The sequence below is a fragment of the Oncorhynchus clarkii genome, chromosome 23, assembly GCF_045791955.1.
Source record: "Oncorhynchus clarkii lewisi isolate Uvic-CL-2024 chromosome 23, UVic_Ocla_1.0, whole genome shotgun sequence".
Classification (NCBI taxonomy): domain Eukaryota; kingdom Metazoa; phylum Chordata; class Actinopteri; order Salmoniformes; family Salmonidae; genus Oncorhynchus; species Oncorhynchus clarkii.
In genome coordinates this window covers 24,987,670-25,012,144 of record NC_092169.1, presented here as the reverse complement: position 1 = coordinate 25,012,144, position 24,475 = coordinate 24,987,670, and the positions used below count along the sequence as shown (strand labels likewise).

Sequence of the window (24,475 nt, the reverse complement as noted above, 5' to 3'; positions counted from 1 at the left end):
ACTCGCCTATAGTATGCAACCCAGACTTGCCAAAAGCCCTGAGTGATGCCTTTAATCTTTGGCATACTCTAGGGATCAGGACCTTTTCAGACCTATTTCATCAGAAAACCACTATACTGAAATCCTTTCAAGAGCTCTGCAGTGAATTCAATGTGCCAAGATCCATAAAAAAAAAATATATCTTTATATTAGACATGTCATTTCCTCATTTACTTCCAAGAGGAGGCGGAGGTTTGCGACAGGGTATACTGCTCCTCTACTAATGTAAAAAAAAACATTTTTGTACACATTTTATTATACTCCAATGAGACTCCATAGAGTGAAAACAGATATTTCTCCTAACTGTACCTCTGTAAGTGGAACCTATATGCATGTATTTTGGAGCTGTAGAGAGATTGCCAGATTTTGGCAATCTATACATACAGAAAATACTAGATGTACAGTTTGATATGATCCCGTGTATCTATCTTCTTAATGCCCATCAGTACTTTGTTCTTGATCCTGACATAGAAAATGTGTTTATGACTAACACATACTTTTCTAAGAAATGTATTCTTCTATTGTGGGCTTCTAATACCCCTCCTACATTTAAAATGTGGATTGACCGGATTGTTGACTTTCTCCCTATTGAAAAGCTCACTTATGACCTCCGCAAGAGACAGCCCAAGTTTGATAGACTCTGGTCTCCACTAATCAACTATATTTCAAATAGAACAGAGTGAATGGGGTGATTAGGGAAATGGACAGATACATGTTGTGTAAGGTGCTGTAAAAACAAATTATTTGCTTGTCGTCTCAGCTAAGGCTGGAAATAGCTAATAAGAAACTTGATAGTGCTGCTGCAAGTTTTTTTAAAGTTTTTTTTATTATTATGTTTTTATTTGTTTTATTATTGTATATATATTTTTAAAGTCTGTCACATCTGTGAATGTGGAATGTGTTTTGTTGGTTGATTGAAAAACAAGAAAACCTACTAAAACTTTAAAGAGAAAAAAAAAGATGGGGAACAGAACACAGACACTGGACAGAGGATCTCTGCCTAGAAGGACGGCATCCCGGAGTCGCCTCTTCACTGTTGACGTTGAGACTGGTGTTTTGCGGGTACTATTTAATGAAGCTGCCAGTTGCCACTCTAATGTAGTTGTCCTCTTGCTCAGTTGTGCACCGGGACCTCCCACTCTTTCTATTCTGGTTAGGGCCAGTTTGCGCTGTTCTATGAAGGGAGTAGTCCACAGCATTGTACAAGATCTTCAGTTTCTTGGCAATTTCTTGCATGGAATAGCCTTCAATTCTCAGAACAAGAATAGACTGACAAGTTTCAGAAGAAAGGTCTTTGTTTCTGGCCATTTTGAGCCTGTAATCGAACCCACAAATGCTGATGCTCCAGATACTCAACTAGTCTAAAGAAGGAAAACAGTTTTCAGCTGTTTGCAAATGGGTTTTCTAATGATCAATTAGCCTTTTAAAATGATAAACTTGGATTAGCTAACACAACATGCCATTGGAACACAGAAGTGATGGTTGCTGATAATGGGCCTCTGTACGCCTATGTAGATATTCCATTTAAAAAAATCAGCCATTTCCAGCTACAATAGTAATTTACAACATTAACAATGTCTACACTGTATTTCTGATCAATTTGATGTTATTTTAATGGACAATTTTTTTGTTGCTTTTCTTTCAAAAACAATTATATTTCTAAGTGACCCCAACTTTTGAATGGTGGTGAATGTACATTTTAACTATATTTTTTCCTAATTTCCTTCTAAGTTTTCTTGTAATAACAATCAGAGATTATAGATTGTAGTTTCCCAGTAGTCATTACCAGTTGTAGCGGCGTTCAAGGGGACTTTTCCCAGTCCTGTGCAGGTATTTACAAATTTACAAAATGTTATGAACACAGCATAGTTCTTAATTTACTATTTAGCCTATGCTACTCCCAACCCCTTACAGTTACACCCTAATTTACATGGACTGTTGGGGGATTCTCAAACCTAGTTTAATGCCTGGAAAGCAGCCTTAAACTCAAGATGTTGAAGAATTGTTCTTGTAGACTCAACATAAAGCAACTATAGCCATATGTTAATGTAAATGCATTCAATTACCATAATTATTAAGTGCTTGGTGATCCATAACACACATAGGCCTGCTGTAATAACCTATAGATGGGTGTTTAAAAACACAACATTGAGTGACAGAGATTCCTCACAGATGTCCTATGAAATGACTATGTAATTCTATGGATTCCTACTTGTTGTATGATATATCATCATTTAATAGATAGGATGGAAACAATTCTGTCAATCTGAAAACATGGTTTTAATTTGGACCAGAATATTCAATTAAGACAGAATGACACTGGCAGAGACAAAGAGATAGCTGCACATCTGCATGCCATTTCAGCTAGATTAATTTTGTGCAATGTTCATAAAATGTTTAAGCAATAGAAATTGATTTGAAAGATTCCTCTGGTAAGTTTTATTCACAAAACACACATACATTTCAATGTTTAACACAATCAAAAGAGTAATTGATGTCGTACTATTACTTCTGCTTTGTTTACCTCTTTGAAGATTAATTGAGTGTGTCACGTAGAGCAGTGTATACCAATTCCAGTACCCCCAAATGTAGCCCTGGATAAAGCCCCCTTATCAATTCGTCAACTTATCAACAAGCCCTCTATGAGTTGATCAGGTGTGTTTCTTTAAGGCTACAGCAAAAATGTGTGCTGTTGGGGGTACAGGAGGACTGGAGTTGGGAAACACTGATGTGGAGTGCACATTATTTTTCTTCAATTAGGCTGAGAGCTTTTGAGTTTGAGCTTTTGTTAAGTCATTCATGTTCTATTCCAGAATTCAAGTATGCTTAAGGATTGAATTAGCTTCACTTTGGGATGTCATCAGTCGGAATCAGTTGAATGTTTAATAAAAGACGTGTGTGTCATGGTGTCACAGTACCATACAAGTGGATGGAAATGGATGGAGATCTGTGATTCTTCATTGAGAGTTGAGGTTTGTGGATCTGAGATCGTTCCTCTAGAAACAGAGTGTTCATTTTAGCTAACCAAGGGCACCGGGTGGGAAGAGTTTGCACATTGGAAATCATTTCAGTATTCCTAAATTTAAAAACTGCCCAAACGGTGCACCGGGCTATGAAGCTCCTACAACTGGGAGGGCCGTGTTAAGGTATTGGCATGGACGTCCAAATCTCCCGCCCTTCATCCCGTCAGAAGGTTAAGGTTAAGGTTTCAGCCACGTTTCAGGTCAGCCATGGCAGCCAGAGCAGCATTCCACCCTGGAGACCCCATCACTCCACCACCTTAGGAGAAACACACACACACTAATACATTGGCATTTAGTCATTTAGCAGACGCTCTTATCCAGAGCGACTTACAGTAGAGTGCATTTTCTTTTTTTTTGTACTGGTCCACATGCAAGAGTGAATGCACACGCACGCACGCACGCACGTACGCACACACACACACACACACACACACACACACACAGAGATAGATATAGGATCTCCATTTGATCACTCTTTGTTTGCTGAGAATTTATTTGCAAACTTTTACTGTATTTGAGTTTAAAAAGGCTTCCAAAGTTTGTAATTTCCATTTTGACATTTCAGCCTGGATTTGCCCAATGAAAAATGTATCAACCTCTTCAAAAATATCAATTCATTATGATCCACATAATAATTCACAGTTCCTGTTGCTGCAGGATTATTTTCCCACTGTAGCAAACTGGCTTAAATGAAGATCCTACATCGGTACACACACACTCTAGAATGACTAGGAGCTGGCATCGGATAGAATTCCAATAAACCAATTACGACCAATCACAAACCTGGATGGGAGCCACTGCCACAAAGATAAAGCCCTTTGATTGGTGAACGGTAGTCTGAAAGGGAGGGCAGAGGTCGAGCGAGGTAGAGCTGATCCAATGACATTGCTCCGTGGAAGATATTCTGTGGAGGATAAAATACCATACTACATAAATAAGTCCAATTTGCCCTGTTCTCCCTGAAGTGCACTCTTGTTCAATTCCCTGCAATGATCTAAAAGCATTGGATTGGTGATCATGGGCTAGGGGGAGTTTCCACCCTCTTAGCCATTAAAGTAGAATAGGGGGGGTCAGTAAGGGTAAGGTTTAGGGCATAACTTTGCTAACCCCACTTCTCATTTAGGCATGACTAAGAAGACAGGGGCTTTGACTCACTCCTCCATGTCTCTATGGTTGTTCCCTGATGGGGAACTGAGAGAATGGAAAGAACAGGACTGAATAAAATAAGGAGAAATGGAATTGAGTCCGTGAATGAGTAGATGAGAACATAGTCAAGCTGGTAATACTCTTGGGACTTACTAACTGCACTAGTCTTAGACTTAAGTCTTTAAACTGCACTTTCAGAGTCCATTCATCGACTTTGTGAAAGCAGCAGTGTAAAAGTGCACAGTAGTTTAAGCATGCAAAATGAGCCATGAACCAGAAACACTTACACAAATACCGCAGACCCAAGTGGTTGAACTACTTTGAATACCAGATATGAGCTTTGATTCTGATGGACAGTATCATGGTAACTGTTGGCGTAACCATAAACCGTTCAATGCCGTTAGTTAGCACACATACACACACTCTCTCTGACAAAAGGAAAGCAGGAAGAAGAGAGATGCTCCTATATAAATCACTTCCTGGTTCAGAGCCTGTGGTTTGGTGTTTGGTGGTGTGCAAATCAGAACTTTGTATAAATACATGCTACTTACTTCCCAGTGGAATACTATCTACTCTACTACTAGCTATTATAAAATTGACTTGAAATATTGATATGCACGTACATTGTGGATGTGAACCGTCACACACACTGCATACACAGATATTTTCACACACACAAGCACACACACATACCCCTCCAGTTAGGCCAAATATCCTCTCCAGGTCGGGGGGAGTCAGGATGTCTTTGCCAACAATGGAGGATTTGAACCCAGGGGCATACTGCTCAATCCAGCTAAATACTACACAGATACACAGGCACACGGAGACATAGTCAGTTTCATATAAGTTCAATAATGCCTGTGACGAGCAGTAAAATGTTATACAAAATCTTGTGAGGATGATGAATTTCTGTGTGAGTGACAATGTTTCTGTTACTAGCATCAGTGACAACTGCTCTAAGAGTGTTTCCACGTGTGTGTGTGTGTGTTCTAACCGGAGTCTGCAAAGGCCTCTCTGTCCTGGTCTGTCCACGCTCTCCCTCCCACCAGACTATATGGTGTAAACTGGGTGAACAGTAACACCACATGACTACCAGGGGGCGCCAGAGTTGGGTCCAACACCGATGGAATGGTCATCTCGATCATGGGCCTGTAGGGGAGAGAAAAGGAAGAATGTGAGTGAGTGAGTGAGTGAGCGAGTGAGTGAGTGAGTGAGTGTGTGTGTGTGGTATGTGAACCTGTATGCACTTGTGTGGGTCCCTGGATGTGTGTGAGTCTGTACGTGCGTGTCTGTGTTTACCTGAACGAAGGCCGTCCCTCCTTGCAGTCTTCGTAGGCTGTCTGTAACACTTCCACACTCTCACAGTTGAGATGGATAGAACACTGGTGGTGTGGGCCAGGCTTGCCGTCTGGTGTGGGGGCCGCTAAAAAGTTAGGAAGCTTATCCACTGCCACTGTTAGGAAGAATGGGTCCAAGTTATTTGTAATTATGTTCCTGCCCCCCAACCATCCACTGCAGAAAAAAACGGCCCACGGCTGAATCTAGTTGATGATCCCTGGCTTAGGGATCATCAATCCCAGTGAATTATCTAGAGGAAGTTTCAAGGCGGATTACATGAATTCTCTGATCGCACCATCTGGATTATTGGATGCGTCCTAAGGAATCCCAGAAAACATTAGATTTTCACGCATGCTACGACTTTGTATGACTAGCAGTGAATCCATCACCACGTTTTCCTTGAGTAGACAATCCATGTTGGAATCGTGGATTTTTACCTTGGCTGAGTGCCTTGTTCTCTCCTTGGAGAGTGAGAATTTCACTCTGGCTAAACCCCATACTCCCCCTTAGCCCTGCTACCTCCTCACACAACTTTTCCAGTGTTGCATGGATTCCAGCCGGAGCACTAGCCTCTACTTCAACTGTAAGTAAATCGTCCGTGTCTGTAGATTAATCTGTTTTTCTTTCTTTTGTCGGGGTAGAGTTCTTTTGCGAGGTAGTCGGATCTTTCCATGATGGAGTATGTTGTTCCTCCATCGTGTAAAGCTGTTGGTATTTGGCGATTTCCCTCAGGATCTCCTTAGTATCCAGGTTGGTTTCTTTCCCACGACGACGACCGGTGTCTGTAGTACAGCCACCTAGCACTGTTGTTTGGTTAGCGGTGGTTCCTAGTTGTTTAAAGCTAAACGCGCCGCGGAATCCATGCAAAAACAGGTTTCAAAATCTTATTTAATTAATAGCGGTTTTGTTTTAATCAAAAATAACAACCGGGTGTTTTCCAGCATACAGTGTTCAGATGCGCACTCTGATGACGTGTGACGACAATGAGACGCATGTTGATTTTGTTCATCCACACCGGATGGGATCAGGACACGCAGGTTAAAAAATGTAAACAAACTCTGAACCAACTATATTAATTTATGGACAGGTCGAAACACATGAAACATTCATGGCAATTTAGCTAGCTACCTTGCTGTTGCTAGATCATTTGTCCTGGGATATAAACATTGGTTTATTATTTTACCTGAAATGCATAAGGTCCTCTACTCTGACAATTAATCCAGAAGAAGAGACTTGCTTGGATCAAGAAACACGAGCAATGGACATTAGACAGGTGGAAATCTGTCCTTTGGTCTGATGAGTCCGAATTTGAGATTTCTGGTTCCAACCTCCGTGTCTTTGTGAGACACAGAGTAGCTGAACGGATGATCTTCACATGTGTGGTTCCCACTGTGAAGCATGGAGGAGGAGGTGTGATGGTGCTTTGCTGGTGACACTGTCTGTGATTTATTTAGAATTCAAGGCACACTTAACCAGCATGGCTACCACAGCATTCTGCAGTGATAGGCCATCCCATCTGGTTCGCGCTTTGTGGGGCGATCATTGTTTTTCAACTGGACAATGACCCATAACACACCTCCAGGCTGTGTAAGGGCTATCTGACCAAAGAGAGTGATGGAGTGCTGCACCAGATGACCTGGCCTCCACAATCACCTGACCTCAACCCAATTGAGGTGGTTTGAGATGAGTTGGACCGCAGAGTGAAGAAAAAGCAGCCAACAAGTGCTCAGCATTCCCCAAGAAGCTGGTTGAGAAAATGCCAAGAGTGTGCAAAGCTGTCATCTAGGATGGCTACTTTGAAGAATCTAAAAGAGAAAATATATTTGATTTGTTTAACTACATGATGATTCCATATGTATGATTTCATAGTTTTGATGTCTTTACTATTATTCTAAAATGTAGAACATTTTAAAATAAAGAAAACCCCCTGAATGAGTAGATGTGTCCAAACTTTTGACTGGTACTGCGTGTGTGCACACATACATATATATATACAGTGCCTTGCGAAAGTATTCGGCCCCCTTGAACTTTGCGACCTTTTGCCACATTTCAGGCTTCAAACATAAAGATATAAAACTGTATTTTTTTGTGAAGAATCAACAACAAGTGGGACACAATCATGAAGTGGAACGACATTTATTGGATATTTCAAACTTTTTTAACAAATCAAAAACTGAAAAATTGGGCGTGCAAAATTATTCAGCCCCTTTACTTTCAGTGCAGCAAACTCTCTCCAGAAGTTCAGTGAGGATCTCTGAATGATCCAATGTTGACCTAAATGACTAATGATGATAAATACAATCCACCTGTGTGTAATCAAGTCTCCGTATAAATGCACCTGCACTGTGATAGTCTCAGAGGTCCGTCAAAAGCGCAGAGAGCATCATGAAGAACAAGGAACACACCAGGCAGGTCCGAGATACTGTTGTGAAGAAGTTTAAAGCCGGATTTGGATACAAAAAGATTTCCCAAGCTTTAAACATCCCAAGGAGCACTGTGCAAGCGATAATATTGAAATGGAAGGAGTATCAGACCACTGCAAATCTACCAAGACCTGGCCGTCCCTCTAAACTTTCAGCTCATACAAGGAGAAGACTGATCAGAGATGCAGCCAAGAGGCCCATGATCACTCTGGATGAACTGCAGAGATCTACAGCTGAGGTGGGAGACTCTGTCCATAGGACAACAATCAGTAGTATATTGCACAAATCTGGCCTTTATGGAAGAGTGGCAAGAAGAAAGCCATTTCTTAAAGATATCCATAAAAAGTGTTGTTTAAAGTTTGCCACAAGCCACCTGGGAGACACACCAAACATGTGGAAGAAGGTGCTCTGGTCAGATGAAACCAAAATTGAACTTTTTGGCAACAATGCAAAACGTTATGTTTGGCGTAAAAGCAACACAGCTGAACACACCATCCCCACTGTCAAACATGGTGGTGGCAGCATCATGGTTTGGGCCTGCTTTTCTTCAGCAGGGACAGGGAAGATGGTTAAAATTGATGGGAAGATGGATGGAGCCAAATACAGGACCATTCTGGAAGAAAACCTGATAGAGTCTGCAAAAGACCTGAGACTGGGACGGAGATTTGTCTTCCAACAAGACAATGATCCAAAACATAAAGCAAAATCTACAATGGAATGGTTCAAAAATAAACATATCCAGGTGTTAGAATGGCCAAGTCAAAGTCCAGACCTGAATCCAATCGAGAATCTGTGGAAAGAACTGAAAACTGCTGTTCACAAATGCTCTCCATCCAACCTCACTGAGCTCGAGCTGTTTTGCAAGGAGGAATGGGAAAAAAATTCAGTCTCTCGATGTGCAAAACTGAGAGACATACCCCAAGCGACTTACAGCTGTAATCGCAGCAAAAGGTGGCGCTACAAAGTATTAACTTAAGGGGGCTGAATAATTTTGCACGCCCAATTTTTCCGTTTTTGATTTGTTAAAAAAGTTTGAAATATCCAATAAATGTCGTTCCACTTCATGATTGTGTCCCACTTGTTGTTGATTCTTCACAAAAAAATACAGTTTTATCTTTATGTTTGAAGCCTGAAATGTGGCAAAAGGTCGCAAAGTTCAAGGGGGCCGAATACTTTCGCAAGGCACTGTATATATATATATACTAAAGTTATAAGAAAAAATTGGGGATGAAACATTGAATTTTGCATTACTGCTATTAGCCAATAGAAATGCATTGAATAACAGATTCAGTACATGGAACAACAGATAGTCCCCCCAAAAATAAAAAGGAAGTTTGTTCTGAAGTGTCTGTCCTATATCTGAGAGATCTAAGAAAGAGCAGGAAACTATTTTTATTTAATTTTTTACATGTACAAAACAACAATATAAACGCAACATGTAAAGTGTCGGTCCCATGTTTCATGAGCTGAAGTAAAAGATCCCCCAAATTTTCCATATTCACAAAAATATTTTTTATCTCAAATTTTGGCCAGAAATTTGTTTACATCCCTGTTAGTGAGCATTTCTACTTTGTTAAGATAATCCCGCCACCTGACAGGTGTGGCATATCATGAAGCTGATTGAACAGCATGGCCATTACACAGGGGCACTTTGTGCTAGGGACAATAAAAGACCACTCTAAAATGTGAAGTTTTGTCACAACACAATGCCACAGATGTCTCAAGTTTTGAGGGAGCGTGCAATTGACATGCTGACTGCAGGAATGTCCACCAGAGCTGTTGCCAGATAATTTAATGTTAAGTTCTCTACCATAAGCAGTCTCCCAATGTAATTTTGCAGTACGTACAAACGGCCTCACAACCGCAGATTACCTGTAACGGCGCCAGCCGTGTGTAACCTCCACATCCGTGTGTGTAAGCTCCACATCCGGCTTCTTCACCTGATGGATCTTCTGAGACCAGCCACCCATACAGCTGATAAAACTTTGTGAGAAGACCTATTTGGTCTCATGGTCTGACAAACACCACTCTAGCTCTGCCAACTTTCACAACAAATGCGGAAGGGCAGTGGATTGAGACACAGTCCATGCAAAAAAAACAGATATCTCTAGTTTAATCAGACAAATTCTGATGGCGATTTAGTTTTATTATGTTAATTCGATTTCCTCGTGGCTACAGAAATTGTACGCTAAGGGTTTCTTAAAGTAAGTACTTTAGTACTTAAGTTCAGTAAGTACTTGAGAAAAAAAGGTAGTTCAACACAAAATAAAAGTATGAGGTAGATAAGATAAGGGTCGTACCATTAATCTTAGTGACAGGGGAGGTGTAGTCTATCTGATCTACAGCTTTGATGAACGCTGGAGAAAGAGCACTCTGTGAGAAGCAAAACAGAAGGGTTAGGGTTAAGGTAAGAGGACACAAACACGATATTACACTTCTGAGTACAATATTTTTTGAACAATTTTTGTTGTCTTCCTGAAAGTAATGTATATAGGCTATTGTCTTTTCAATAGCCTACTTTTTCAAGTATTCAGACCCCTTGACTTTTTCCACATTTTGTTATGTTACAGCCTTATTCTAAAATGGATTAATAAAAAAGAAATCCTCAGCAATCTACACACAATACCCCTTAATGACAAAGTGAAAACCGTTTCTTTGAATTTTGCGCAAATTTATGAAGAAAAAAAAATATATATTATATATATTATTTACATAAGTATTCAGACCCTTTGTGGCTCCAAATTGAGCTCCGGTGCATCCTGTTTCCATTGATCATCCTTGAGATGTTTCTACAACTTGATTGGAGTTCACCTGTGGTGAATTCAATTGATTGGGCATTATTTGGAAAGGCACACACCTGTCTATATAAGGGCCCACAGTTGACAGTGCATGTCTGAGCAAAAACCAAGACATGAGGTCAAAGGAATTGTCCGTAGAGCTCCGACATGAGGCCCAGATCTGGGGAAGGGTACCAAAACATTTCTGCAGCAATAAAGGTCCCCAATAAAACAGTGGCCTCCATCATTAATAAATGGAAGACGTTTAGATCCACCAAGACTCTTCCTAGAGCTGGCCGGCTGGACAAACTGAGCAATCGGGGGAGAAGGGCCTTGGTCAGGGAGGTGACCATGAACGGGATGGTCACTCTGACAGACCTCTACAGTTCCTCTGTGGAGATGGGAGAACTTTCCAGAAGGACAACCATCTCTGCAGCACTCCACCAATCAGGCCGTGGCCAGACGGAAGCCACTCCTCAGTAAAAGGCACATGACAGCCCACTTGGAGTTTGCCAAATGACAATTAAAGACTCTCAGAACATGAGAAACAAGATTCTCTGGTCTGATGAAACCAAGATTGAACTCTTTGGCCTGAATGCCAAGAGTCATGTCTAGAGGAAACATGGCACCCTCCCTACATTGAAACATGGTGGTGACAGCATCATGTCATGACGTTGCCCTATTTGGGTATAGCAAGCCCCATCCACCTATCCCTGCCTCCCCCTTGCCTCCTTCAACTAGGCTGCTGTGGTCAGAGAGAGGTCGTAAATTCCTGAGAAGACCCTGCCACATGGCCTCATAGTATAAGAGGCAGAGTAAATTTTCATAGAGCACAAAGGAATTTCTTCCACCTCACAGAACTTGAGGTACGAACAAATTTCATGTTCCAGAGAAAGTATAAAAGATCAGTGAAGAATCCAGCTACGAACTGGTCCGTTTGTTACAACTTGGGGAAGCTCATGGGAGACGGTGTGGCCACATTACCATAACGCTGTTTATCTAATAGCCTCAGATATGAGGTTTACATCTAATTGTTGTATAAGATGAGTGAGTATGATACTGTTTGTAAAATTGTGTAATATGATTTTGGACTGTTTAATGAAGGAAAATACAATTCCCTTTTGATTTGAACTAAATCAGAGGACCGTCCCTGAGCCCAGTTAGGGTCAGGCATCCTGGGACAGCCCCTTTTCTGCAATTCCGAATAAAACCCAACTTTGGGAAATTATCACCAGACCATGTTTTTCTCCATTAGGAGAGGACAAAGGTTGTAGACCATTGCTGAATCTTTTAACCATACCACGTGGTTAAACTCTTAGACTATCGATACCAACAGAAAAAGAAGAAGTCTTTGATATTTAATTACTAGTCTGCAGCTAGGAATTCGGTATCATTGAACGTGAAGAACGACAACCGCCGAAACATCCATTCTATAACAAATGAATGAATGTCACTCTGAACTCTTCTGTCTAACCAAGACAGAGAGAGAGAGAGAGAGAGAGAGAGAGAGAGAGAGAGAGAGAGAGAGAGAGAGAGAGAGAGAGAGAGAGACAAAACTCTCCAACAGAAACTAACTATTCAACAAAGATCCCGACGACACACTGAGTGTAAATATATATATTAATGGCAATTGTTCCCGAATGAGTGAGCGTTCATGTGCAAAGGATTAGCATTTCAATTGTTATAATTATCAACTTTGTAGTGTCTCATCTCAGTTGACCCCCACTTCCCCTTTTGTCTAACAAGCCGCGATGCCGGTTTAGCCCACTAGGGCACATTCCCCTATCCTTTCTTGTAACCACATTTACCTTGTTTGTTTGTTTATGCATTTCTGTGAATTACTTAGTTACTAATAAATAAATTATTTAAGACAATTGGGGCGGCAGGGTAGCCTAGTGGTTAGAGCAAATTACAGAGACATCCTTGATGAAAACCTACTCCAGAGCGCTCAGAACCTCAGACTGGGGTGAAGGTTCCACTTCCTACAGGACAACATCCCTAAGCACACATCCAAGACAACGCAGGAAGTCTCTGAATATCCTTGAGTGGCCCAGCCAGAGCCCGGACTTGAAACCAATCGATCATCTCTGTAGAGACCTGAAAATAGCTGTGCAGCAACGCTCCCCATCCAACCTGACAGAACTTGAGAGGGTCTGCAGAGAAGAACGGGAGAAGCTCCCCAAATACAGGTGTACCAAGCTTGTAGCGTTATACCCAAGAAGACTTGAGGCTGTAATCGCTGCCAAAGGTGCTTCACCAAAGTACTGAGTAAAGGGTCTGAATACTTATGTAAATGTGATATTTCAGTTGTTTTTTTTATACATTTGCAAACATTTCTTAAAACCTGCTTTGATTTGTCATTGTGGGGGTTTGTGTGTAGATTGATTAGGAATTATTTTGTTGAATAATGCTGTAACCTAACCAATTTGGAAAAAATCATGGGGTCTGAATACTTTCTGAAGGCACTGTGAATGAGCTATGGAATTTTGAGCTTGTTCTCCAACGGGATAGTCTCACATTGCCAGTCTCATATTCAATCTGACTGGAGATTAAAGTTAATCACCAGTCTTGAGGTGTGTTAAGATGTGAAAGTGTGTTACCTGTAAGATGCATTACCTGAGGGGTGAGTGTTTTAAAGGTGACGTAGGGTGTAGCGTTGGACAGTACCACTCTGCTGTAGATCTCTGTGCCATCCTTCAGGACCACCCCTTTGGCACTGCCATCTGACCCAACCAAGACCTGATGCACATCCTGTAACCCATATGCATGCACACCCACTCACAGATATCACACAAGAACACATTATATTTTCCATTAGCTGTTAAATTCAAAAGGTTGAGTTACCAACTAGGGAACCACTCTTGGGGAAATTAAATCTGTCCTATCTGGCTGTATGTATGTTTATTCACTGGATTATAAATCAGCTGGACCATTACAGTTTAACATGAACTGAACATCACTATAGAATAGAACAAATGTGAAAGCCGTGCCTATCCAGCCAGCTGACCTGTTCAGTAAAGATGTCCGCTCCGTGGGAGCGGGCAGAGCTAGCAATGGCCTTGGACACCCCTCCCATGCCCCCCTCCACATAACCCCACGCACCCTTCTCCTTCTCCAGCTCCCCCATCACATGATGAAGGAGGACATACCTGCGGATGGGAGATACAAAGGGGGAAACATTATTGTCCAAAACATATATACAATATAACGTTCTATTTAATTCTGAGAGGGGTGTGTGTGGTGTGTATGTGTGTGTGTGTCTCACCCACTGCCAGGGCTGTTAGGGCTGGTCATAGCTCCTATCACAGCATCTGTAGCCAGTGTGGCTTTAAGAGGCTCAGATTCAAACCAACGGTTCAGGATCTGAAAATTAAAAATAAATAGTATAGATATTCAGCAAGGCACAGAAGACGCTGTAAAGCTTTACAACATGGACGCAACTAGAATCAGATGAGGAAGGGTTAGACAGCAAAGCCAATATTCTTATTCAATATTGTAGCAAAATATATATGTATATGAATATATATATATATATATATATATATATATATATATATATATAAATATGTATATATATATATATATATATAAATATGTATATATATATATATATATATATATATATATATATATATATATATATATATATACATATATATACACATACATACAGCTGAAGTCTGAAGTTTACATACACCTTAGCCAAATACATTTAAACTCAGTTTTTCACAATTCCTGACATTTAATCTGAGTAAAAATTCCCTGTCTTATTTTTTTTATTTTACCTTTATTTAACTAGGCAAGTCAGTTAAGAAAAAAATCTTATTTTCAATGACGGCCTAGGAACAGGGGCTGAATGACAGATTTGTACCTTGTCAGCTCGGGGATTTGAACTTGCAACCTTTCAGTTACTAGTCCAACACTGCCATCTTAGATCAGGTTAAGGTTAAGATTATGAATGTGAAATGTCAGAATAATAGTAGAGAGAATGATTTATTTCAGCTTTTATTTCTTTCAAATGTTTCAGGTAGCCTTCCACAAGCTTCTCACAATAAGTTGGGTGAATTTTGGCCCATTCCTGGGCTATATATATAGACAGCTCTGACTCAAACCATTGGTTTAGGATCTGAGAAACAGAGTAGAACGTACAGTTATTAATATAACTACTGATCCTTGAAGGAGGGAACTAGGTATAACATACTATGGGTGACTCAACGACCAATCATATTCACAGGAAGAACTGAAATCACACCCAACGGTCCAATGGGTAAGGAGCGTGCCCTCGGAAGCCCCGCCTTCTTAGCTATGATACCGGGGCTCGCATTCATTTTCTCAATTCATTACTGCTCTTCAGCGAGCTCAAATCATCTGAAGGTGCGGCCCAAAATATGTTATACCTCGTTCCCTCCTTTAGGGAACAGTAGTTATATTCATAAATGTATACTCCCTTTCAGTCAGTCACTCGGTATACAGTGGGGCAAAAAAGTATTTAGTCAGCCACCAATTGTGCAAGTTCTCCCACTTAAAAAGATGAGAGAGGCCTGTACTTTTCTCTACCCAGCACTACCCAGCACAGCCAGAAGAGGACTGGCCACCCCACATAGCCTGGTTCCTCTCTAGGTTTCTTCCTAGGTTTTGTCCTTTCTAGGGAGTTTTTCCTAGCCACCGTGCTTCTACACCTGCCTTGCTTGCTGTTTGGGGTTTTAGGCTGGGTTTCTGTACAGCACATTGAGATATCAGCTGATGTACGAAGGGCTATATAAATACATTTGATTTGATTCTTATTTTTTTAAGTAAGGTTTGTGGATTGTTTAAAATCAATTGCCTATAGCCAGAAGGAAAGGCAGCGAATGCAATTTGGGCAAATTATTGCTGAGTTGCGACTGTCTGTGAAAAATAAAGGCTAAGCCAGGCATATTGCAATATTTCAAAATACAATGTGGGAAAACATATTTTGGAAAGAAAATGGTTGTTGCTGTAAAGAGAAAACAATGAAAAGACTCATCTGTCTTAAATTCTCAATTTAATTGAGTGAACAAAAAGTATAGCCTATCTTATTGGCACCGGCGGAGAGCATTTGCAATATCCCCAGTGAAAGCACACTGCACATATGCACTATTTATCATTATTGGGTCAGTGCTACTTAAAAGTTTGTTTTTGGACAATAACTTCCTCCTCCAGTTTAGATGGATGTCATATTCGATTAGTATCGCCCCTTCTCGTAGGCCTATTATATGGACAACGTCGTTTTTATGTATCTTTTTGTCATCGTCAGCAGTAGGCTACCCTATAATTTGTCCTATAAAACATATTCTGCTAATGTCTCCAGTCATATAAAGTGTAGTAGAATTGCATGAAATGTGTTTTTAAAAGGCCACATTTTTCCCATGCAAAGAAAGAAGAAATGTATCTGATATAGCCTAGGCCTGCTCTATGCTACATGAGCTCAGCCATCATTGAACATTTGATTTTTGTTGCAAACAGTGATTGAGTTATAGTATTAGCCTAAATTATGACTATCCAATCTACTCATCACATTAGGAATAATAGGCAATCTTACATAAGTCTGCAAATGCGATTATGCATGTAATTCTCTATTAGAAAGTTGCATTATCATAAAAAATATATATATATTTTAGCCCCTTTTTCTCGCCAATTTTGATCTTGTCTGCAACTCCGCAATTGGCTCGGGAGGCGAAGGTCGAGTCACGTGTCCTCCAAAACATTACGTTTTTTTGTTACGAATCCCTTTTGGCCCGACAGTCTAGGGGGGGATGGTAATGAGACGCGTAACATAACTCATGCAAATTATAATTGTGACAAAGTAAAAGTGTGAACGTAATAACCACGACAACTGATATAATACCGTCAAACTCAGGGTTTATTTATGAACACACGGTAATGGGGGGAGCAGGAAAAGGGGCTGTAATCCTTCGCAGAGGAATAGCCTCGGGGTATCTTGTAGTACATCTTGTGTACATTATCGTTAACAAAAACTGTTACCAGATTTTGTCTTCGGTAACGGTCCGACACAATCAACGACCACATGCTCGAATGGTTCACCTATGACAGGTATGGGACAAAGAGGAGCGGGAGGAATAACCTGATTTGGTTTTCCTGTTATCTGACAGGAGTGGCATGTCCGACAGGACTGAGCCACATCTTGTTTTAAACCCGGCCAAAAGAAATGTCGAAGGATCCGATCATACGTCTTTGTGATTCCTAAATGACCAGACCACTGGTGATCATGAGCAAGGGATAACACATTTTGTCGAAAGGCTGTAGGAATCACTATTTGGTAAACAGCATTCCAATCTCCACCCGCGTCAACATGGGATTTCCATTTACGCATGAGGAGATTACCATCAATGAAGTAAGCCACATTCTTCTTCTTCACCTCTTCTTATGAGACAACACTAGTAAAACATTTAGCAAGTTTGTTGTCAACCTTTTGGTTAGCAATCAGCTGCTCACGAGTGACTGGTAACTGTATTGCATCAGCAATAAGTTCAACGTTCTTTAATTCTTTCCTGGGCTGTTTGTCAGAGGTGATCAGCTTCTCAGAGGTATCACACAATCCATCCTCTTGATCATCCTCTTTGAACAGAACAGTGTTCGACAAATCTATCACGTCACCCTCTTGTAGTGCCTGAGCACGAGTGACAGCACAAGCGGGGAACACATGTGGATAACTCTGTGCCAACTCATTCGAGAGAGAGTGGTCACTTTTATCCAATACTTTCAATACGGGTACTACCTTTCCTCCGGCAATATCGTTACCCATTATAAAGGTCACACCTTTCACTGGCAACATAGGACGTACCCCCACTCTGAATATTCCACTGATTAACTCAGAGTGTACTTTCACAAAGTGCAATGGCACGGGGACAAAACCCATTTCAATACCCTGCACTAACACACTGGAACCACAGTATGTATCGTCAGATAAGGGCAACACATCAGACAATATAAACGACTGCGCCGCACCAGTATCTCTAAGGATTTTAACCGGACGCTGAGACGCTTCGTCATTCGTTAGGGACACAAACCCCTCGGAAATGAATGGTTCATAACTGCGGTCGGGGACTGAGACTTTCAAACTGCAGTTACCCTGAGGCACCTGTTTTGTTGCAGACCTCACAACCGTACGAATTAGAGCAACACCTGTTGGCGGCTTGGCACGAAGAGGCATCCCTTGTTTGCGTTTAAGCAGGAAGCAATCATTAATCATATGTCCCACTTTATGACAATAGAAACAGGAACGCTCAGTCTTCTGGCGTGCTTGATATACCACTGCTGGTCGACTAGGGCTAAAGGTAGGAAACTCAGTGGTTCTACTCTCAGTTTGAGCCGAAAACACACTCTTGTGCGTCAACACAAACTCGTCTGCCAATACAGACGCTTCTGCCAGGGAGGATACTTTCTGTTCGTTTAGATAAACTACAATGCGTTCGGGTAAGCAATTTTTAAACTCTTCCAACAAGATTAACTCCTGGAGAGAGTTGAAATCAGTTACCTTACTAGCAGCATGCCATTTATCAAACAGATTTCCCTTGTCTCTAGCAAATTCCACATAAGTCTTACTAGACTTTCTATGAGACCTAAATCTCTGTCGGTATGCCTCAGGCACAAGCTCATAGGCACGAAGAACAGTAGCTTTGACCACTTCATAATTCAAACTGTCCTCTAGAGGTAGCGCTGACAAAACCTCTTGGGCTTTACCAGTTAATTTACACTGAAGTAATAGGCACCATACCTCTTCAGGCCACTTCAATGCTACGGCTATACGCTCAAATACACAAAAATAGGAGTCAACCTCCGACTCTCTGAACAAAGGTACTAAGGCAATCTGCCTACTAATGTCAAACGTGTTTGAGGACACAGCAGGTGAGGACGACTCACTAACAGGCACAGTAGGAACGAAGGCTAGCCTCGCTGTCTCTGCCTCCAGTTCCATCTGGCGCATTTTAAACATCATCTGCCTCTGTTCTCGTTCTCGTTCTTTTTCTGCCTCAATTTTACACATCTCCAACTGGAGAGTCTCTCGCCTAATTTGGGCTCTCTCTTCCACCTCTAGTTGGAACTGTGCTAAACGGACATGAGCATTACAAACTGAGCTTCTTTAACACCCACCCGCTTAACCCGGAGGCCAGCCACACCAATGTGTCGGAGGAATTACTGTTCAACTGACAACCGCCACAAGTAGTCGCTAGAGCGCGATGAGCCAAGTAAAGCCCCCCCGGCCAAACCCTCCCCTAACCCGGATGACACTGGGCCAATTGTGCGCTTCCCAATCATGGGCCAATTGTGCGCTGCCCAATCATGACACAGCCCGGGATTGAACCCGGGTCTGTTGTGACGCCTCTAAAGCGGATTAATGTGCTTAATTTTAAGATTTGACTAGGCAGGTAGCCTAGTGGTTAAGAGCATTGGACCAGTAACTGAAAGGTTGCTGGTTCAAATCCCCAAGCTGACTAGGTGAAAAATCTGTTGATTTGCCCTTGAGCAAGGCCCAGAGAACCTCAGTTTCTCTGGATAAGAGCATCTGTTAAATGATGAAAATGAAATAAATACCACAGCATGGGAATGCTAGGATAGTGTCCAGTCAAAACTCTGTTTTCACACGCAATTGCGCAATTACTGAGTTTATAAGAACACATTTCACTAGGTTCTGTAGGCTATGTGCTCTCTAACCTCTAACCATGTTCCAGGGGGTATTAGGCTTATACACTACGTTTGGAGTTATTTGGCCACTTTAGTTGTGATACAAACCTTATCAAAACATATATAGGTCTATGGGCTAGGCTACATGATGTGTGACTATGCTTTGAAATAAAAATCACCCCAAAAAAGGCATGCGCTGTTTCTTGCCTTACTGCACAAGCTGGGCATCACTCACAAGTGATAATACATCATTCACAAGTGATAATTGTCATGACTGTACAGTAGGACAGTCATGCAAGATGTTATTGTTACAGTGGTTGACCCTAGGGTTATGTTACTACACCCCACGTTCTGTATTGTTCAGTTGACGTTATGATTAAACAAATACAGTTAGCTCTAACACCTGTGGTTGTTTCTAACCTTCAAACCTTTGGCTACTAGGATGGCTGAAGGTTTCCCTACCACCACCCTCTCCCTTCCTCGCTCTGCCTGGTGAGCCCCCGGTTCCATGGACTCAATGGATTCCATCTTTTGAAACATACATTACTGCACTGGGCTTACAAGACGTGAGTGACGCTAGGCTAAAAGCACTGGTGCTACACTGCGCAGAGGGACAGCATGTGTTCGGGACACTCGGGTTTTGCTGATGCTGTGGCTCTCAAGGAGACACACTTCTCTACACCCCAAAGTGCCCGTCTCCATCCGTTTCAGTTCCGACGGCACCATCAGCTGCCTGGTGAGTCTGTACACCAGTGTGTGGCAAATCTATGGGGCTTAGCTAGCTAGTGTAAATTTGGGGCACTGCAGGAGGAAATGGTACATGACCAACTAATCGAGCATACAAACAACAAGAAAGTACGTGAAAGACTGTTACTTGAACCTGATGATTTGTCACTGGCAAAGGCACTCCAGTTAGCTTTCCAAGCGGAGTCCACTGCAGGATCTGCTGCAAATCTAGCCTCCCCTCTCCAGCCTCTTGCTCTCACTGACACGGACCACTCTGCTCAGACCCTATACACGCCGTCGCCCCACCCTCAAGTGGAGAGACCCCCGTCATACAACCTCTACGCTGTGTCCCACTGGCCCTGCATGCAGACAACGATGCCGAGCTCCGGTGCCAGCTAGAGGAAGACATCATCGAGGCTATTGATGCATCCCCCTCTATCGCAAAGCTGGTGGTGGTAAAAAAGAGATCATTCCACCTGTGTGGAACTTAGAGCAGCAAATAGGGTCATCATCCCAGACAAATACCCCCTGCAGAAGAGTTCACTGCCCTGTTCTACAGCTCCAGGGATACCTACAGGTGCTGCTACACTGAAGCAGCCACAACCTCAAAGCGTTCATCACCCACTTAGGGGTCTTCCGCTACAAGCTCATGGCATTTGGATTCAGCTCTGCCCCCAGCTGCTTCCAAAAGATCTTGACGTCTTTTTTCGCAGGGATCCCGGGGTGGCCATCTCCCTCAATGATATCTTTGTTCACAGGCCTACCATCAGGGTCCATGATGAGCACCTACACAGTGTGTTCACTGCACTGGCAAAAACACAACCTCACTCTCAATGGAGAAAAGTGTTTTTTCTCCAACCTGCCATTGAGTTTGTGTGATTTCACCTCCCTGCCGAGGGGATTTCCCCACTCCACTCCAACACTGCAGGAGCTCCAGAAGGCATCAGCAGACGACCCCACTCTCTCCAAGCTGGTGACCTTCATCACACAGGGCTGGCCCAACAAAGCACCAGAGGAGCTGTCGTAATACTTCAGGGTCTGAGAGTAGCTGTCCTGCTGGATCGACACCTGAAAAGTTTGTCAATTGCGTTGCATATTCTTCCTTCAGGCGAGCTAAAGAGCTGAGAATCTAGGAAATTAATGCGACCCCTGGTATTATAGCCAGGAAGGCAGAGCTTCCGAGGGCAAACTCTGCATCCATTGGCCCGTTGGGAGTGATTTTAGTTTACTTCAGGTGAATATGATTGGTTGTTTACTCCCCATAGTATATACTGAAAGGGAACACAGGAGTTACCGAGCAGAAATTCAGTCTGAATGGACACCATGCCTGTTAAGCAAGAGGGTGGTACTGGAGAGTGTGAGTAGGCCAACTCACATCATTCTACTAATCACAGTCTAAATGGAAGTGTTGATAAGTGAAGGAAACAAAGTGATATAGGTGGTCTATCAACCTTCATTATTGGTGCAGTTATGATCTCATAGAAGTCTGGAATGTTCTTGCCCAGTTTCAAGCCTGTAAACACACAACAGAAAAGGTGAGTATTATTATGCAATATATTGAAAAATAAAAAAACAGATGTATTGTATTATAAATAATACAGTCATTATTTAACATTTCAGCTGTGTTTATTCACCCTACAAACATGTAGGAAAACAACTTAGTACCACATTGGACAAGGGGCAAGGCACTCCTCAGTGCTGCCATCCTCCTTCTCAGGGCCCCCCCGGTTAACCCTGCGATGTCTACTGGGGGCGAGTCCAAGAGGGGGTGGATGGCCACCGCTAACTTATCCAGGTGGGTTATAAACTCTGGGTACGCCTGGTGGGGGGGGGGGGGGCAAAGAGGGAGAGTGGGAGCGGGAAAGGGAGAGGCACAGAAAGAGTTACTGTTAATCACATAACAAGGAGAGGGGGAAACAATCACTACTCCCCTACATTTCCTCCTTTTACTGTAGCCTACTGAGTACTAGCTAATAGAGCTAAGTGAGCTAACATCTACAATAAACAGCATCTGTACAGTAAGCTGTCTATCTTATATTGCTACCCACCTTGGCGTCTGTCTCAGAGAACTTGCCGATCTCCCTCTGGTTCATGGCCAGGTCTGAGCCCAGCAATAGAGACCGAGGGGGGAGACCCCTTACCCCTCCCTCCAACATTGGGGTGAAGGCATGGGGGTCCCGCATGTACAACTTCAGTCCATGTTTCTGAACACACACACACATACAGTGGGAATCATAAGTATTCACCCCCCTTGGATTTATTTCACATTTTGTCAAGCCTAAATTAGTTCAGGAGTAAAATCTGGCTTAACAAAATTGCATAATAAGTTCACATAATACATAATAAGTCCCCCATACATACAGTTGAAGTCGGTCATTTACATACACCTTAGCCAAATACATTTAAACTCAGTTTTTCACAATTCCTGACATTTAATCAGAGTAAAATATCTCTGTCTTAGGTCAGAAGTCCACCAGTCCCTCCTGCAGCAAAGCACCCCCACAACATGATGCTGCCACCCCTGTGCTTCACGGTTGGGATGGTGTTCTTTGGCTTGCAAGCCTCCCCCTTTTCCTCCAAACATAATGATGGTCATTATGACCAAACAGTTCAATTTTTGTTTCATCAGACCACAGGACATTTTCCAAAAAAGTACGATCTTTGTCCCCATGTGCAGTTGCAAACCGTGGTCTGGCTTTTTATGGCAGTTTTGGAGCAGAGGCTTCTTCCTTGCTGAGCGGCCGATATAGGACTCATTTTACTTTAGATACTTTTGTACCTGTTTCCTCCAGCTAGGATTGATTTGCACGTTTCCCACCAAAGTACGTTCATCTCTAGAAGACAGAACGCACCTCCTTCCTGAGAGGTAAGACGGCTGCGTGGTCCCTGTCTGTAAACAATTTTTGGAAAAATGACTTGTGTCATGCGCAAAGTAGATGTCCTAACCGACTTGCCAAAACTATAGTTTGTTAACAAGAAATGTGTGGAATGGTTGAAAAATGAGTTTTAATGACTCCAACCAAAGTGTATGTACACTTCCGACTTTAACTGTACTAATCTGTAAGGTCCCTCAGTCAATTATTGAATTTCAAGCACAGATTCAACTACAAAGCCAGGGAGCTTTTCGAAAGCCTGATAAAGAAGGGCAGTGATTGGTAGATGGGTAACAATAAAAATAAGCAGACTTTGAATATCTCTTTAAGCAAGGTCAAGTTAATAAGTATGCTGTGGATGATGTATTAAACCACCCAGACACATCAAAGATACAGTTGGCCTTCTGGACTGCAGGACAGGAAGGAAACTGCTCAGGGATGGTGGTGATTTAAAAACAGCTACAGAGTTCAATGGCTGTGGTGGGAGAAAACTGGGGATGGATCAACAACATTGTAGTGACTCCACAATAATCACCTAAATGACAGATAAAAAATAATAAAATACACAGAATAGCATGGTGGTGGCTGCATCATGGTATGGGTATGCTTGACATCGGCAAAGACTGGGGAGTTTTTTAGGATAAAGAGAAATGGGATGGAGCTAAGCACAGGCAAAATCCTTGAGAAAAATGTGCTTCGGTCTGCTTTACATCAGACCTTTCAGCAGGACAATAACCTAAAAAACAAGGCCAAATCTATACTGGAGTTGTTTACCAAGAAGACAGGGAATGTTCCCGAGTGGCCTAGTTACCGTTTTGACTTAAATCAGCTTGAACATCTATGACAAGACTTGCTGTATAGCCATGATCCCAAACACCTTGACAGAACTTTGAGAATGTTTTAAATAATAATGGGCAAATATTGCAGAATCCATGTGTGCAAAGCGCTTAGAGACTAACTTAATAAGACTCACAGATGTAATCCCTGCCAAACGTGTTTCTAACATGTACTGACTCAGGGAGGTGAATACTTATCTAATAAAGATATATTACTGTTTTATTTTTCATTCATCTTCCACTTTGACATTATAGAGTAATTTGTGTAGATCGTTGACACAAAACGACAATTAAATTAATTTAATCCCACTTTGTAACACAATACAATGTGATGAAAGGGGAGTGAATACTTGTGATAGCCACTGTACCACACCTGATTGATTTAAATATTCAAAGACATAATGATCAGTTCATTCTTTCAAAAGCATGCAAACCCTGTGGGTCACCATAGACGTTACATAGAAGATCACTGATATATCAAGTATGATTGCTGGTCGTTCACCTTGAGCTCCAGGTCTCTGAAGATGTGTGGTCTGAGCAGGCTGAGGAGATAGGAACACCGGGAGAAATGGAAACCTGCAGACAGACATACAGACATGAAAAGGAAACACATTAACTACATAGTAAACA

At 42.0% G+C, this 24,475-nt stretch overlaps 1 protein-coding gene across 1 annotated transcript in view; it reads right to left on the bottom strand.

The window, feature by feature from the left end:
* Window positions 1-2,454: 2,454 nt before the first annotated feature.
* LOC139381384 (pyridine nucleotide-disulphide oxidoreductase domain 2) overlaps window positions 2,455-24,475 on the bottom strand; it is a 42,996-nt gene continuing 20,975 nt past the window's right edge. Inside the window, exons 4-16 of the mRNA XM_071124867.1 lie at window positions 24,348-24,421; window positions 22,185-22,340; window positions 21,802-21,955; window positions 21,588-21,649; window positions 14,012-14,109; window positions 13,754-13,895; window positions 13,363-13,497; window positions 10,270-10,342; window positions 5,508-5,661; window positions 5,203-5,357; window positions 4,902-5,008; window positions 3,846-3,966; window positions 2,455-3,318 (exon numbers count right to left, since the gene is read on the bottom strand). Of these exons, the coding sequence (XP_070980968.1) occupies window positions 3,248-3,318; window positions 3,846-3,966; window positions 4,902-5,008; window positions 5,203-5,357; window positions 5,508-5,661; window positions 10,270-10,342; window positions 13,363-13,497; window positions 13,754-13,895; window positions 14,012-14,109; window positions 21,588-21,649; window positions 21,802-21,955; window positions 22,185-22,340; window positions 24,348-24,421 (1,502 nt within the window). The 3' untranslated portion in view covers window positions 2,455-3,247. The remainder of the gene's footprint in view (window positions 3,319-3,845; window positions 3,967-4,901; window positions 5,009-5,202; window positions 5,358-5,507; window positions 5,662-10,269; window positions 10,343-13,362; window positions 13,498-13,753; window positions 13,896-14,011; window positions 14,110-21,587; window positions 21,650-21,801; window positions 21,956-22,184; window positions 22,341-24,347; window positions 24,422-24,475) is intronic.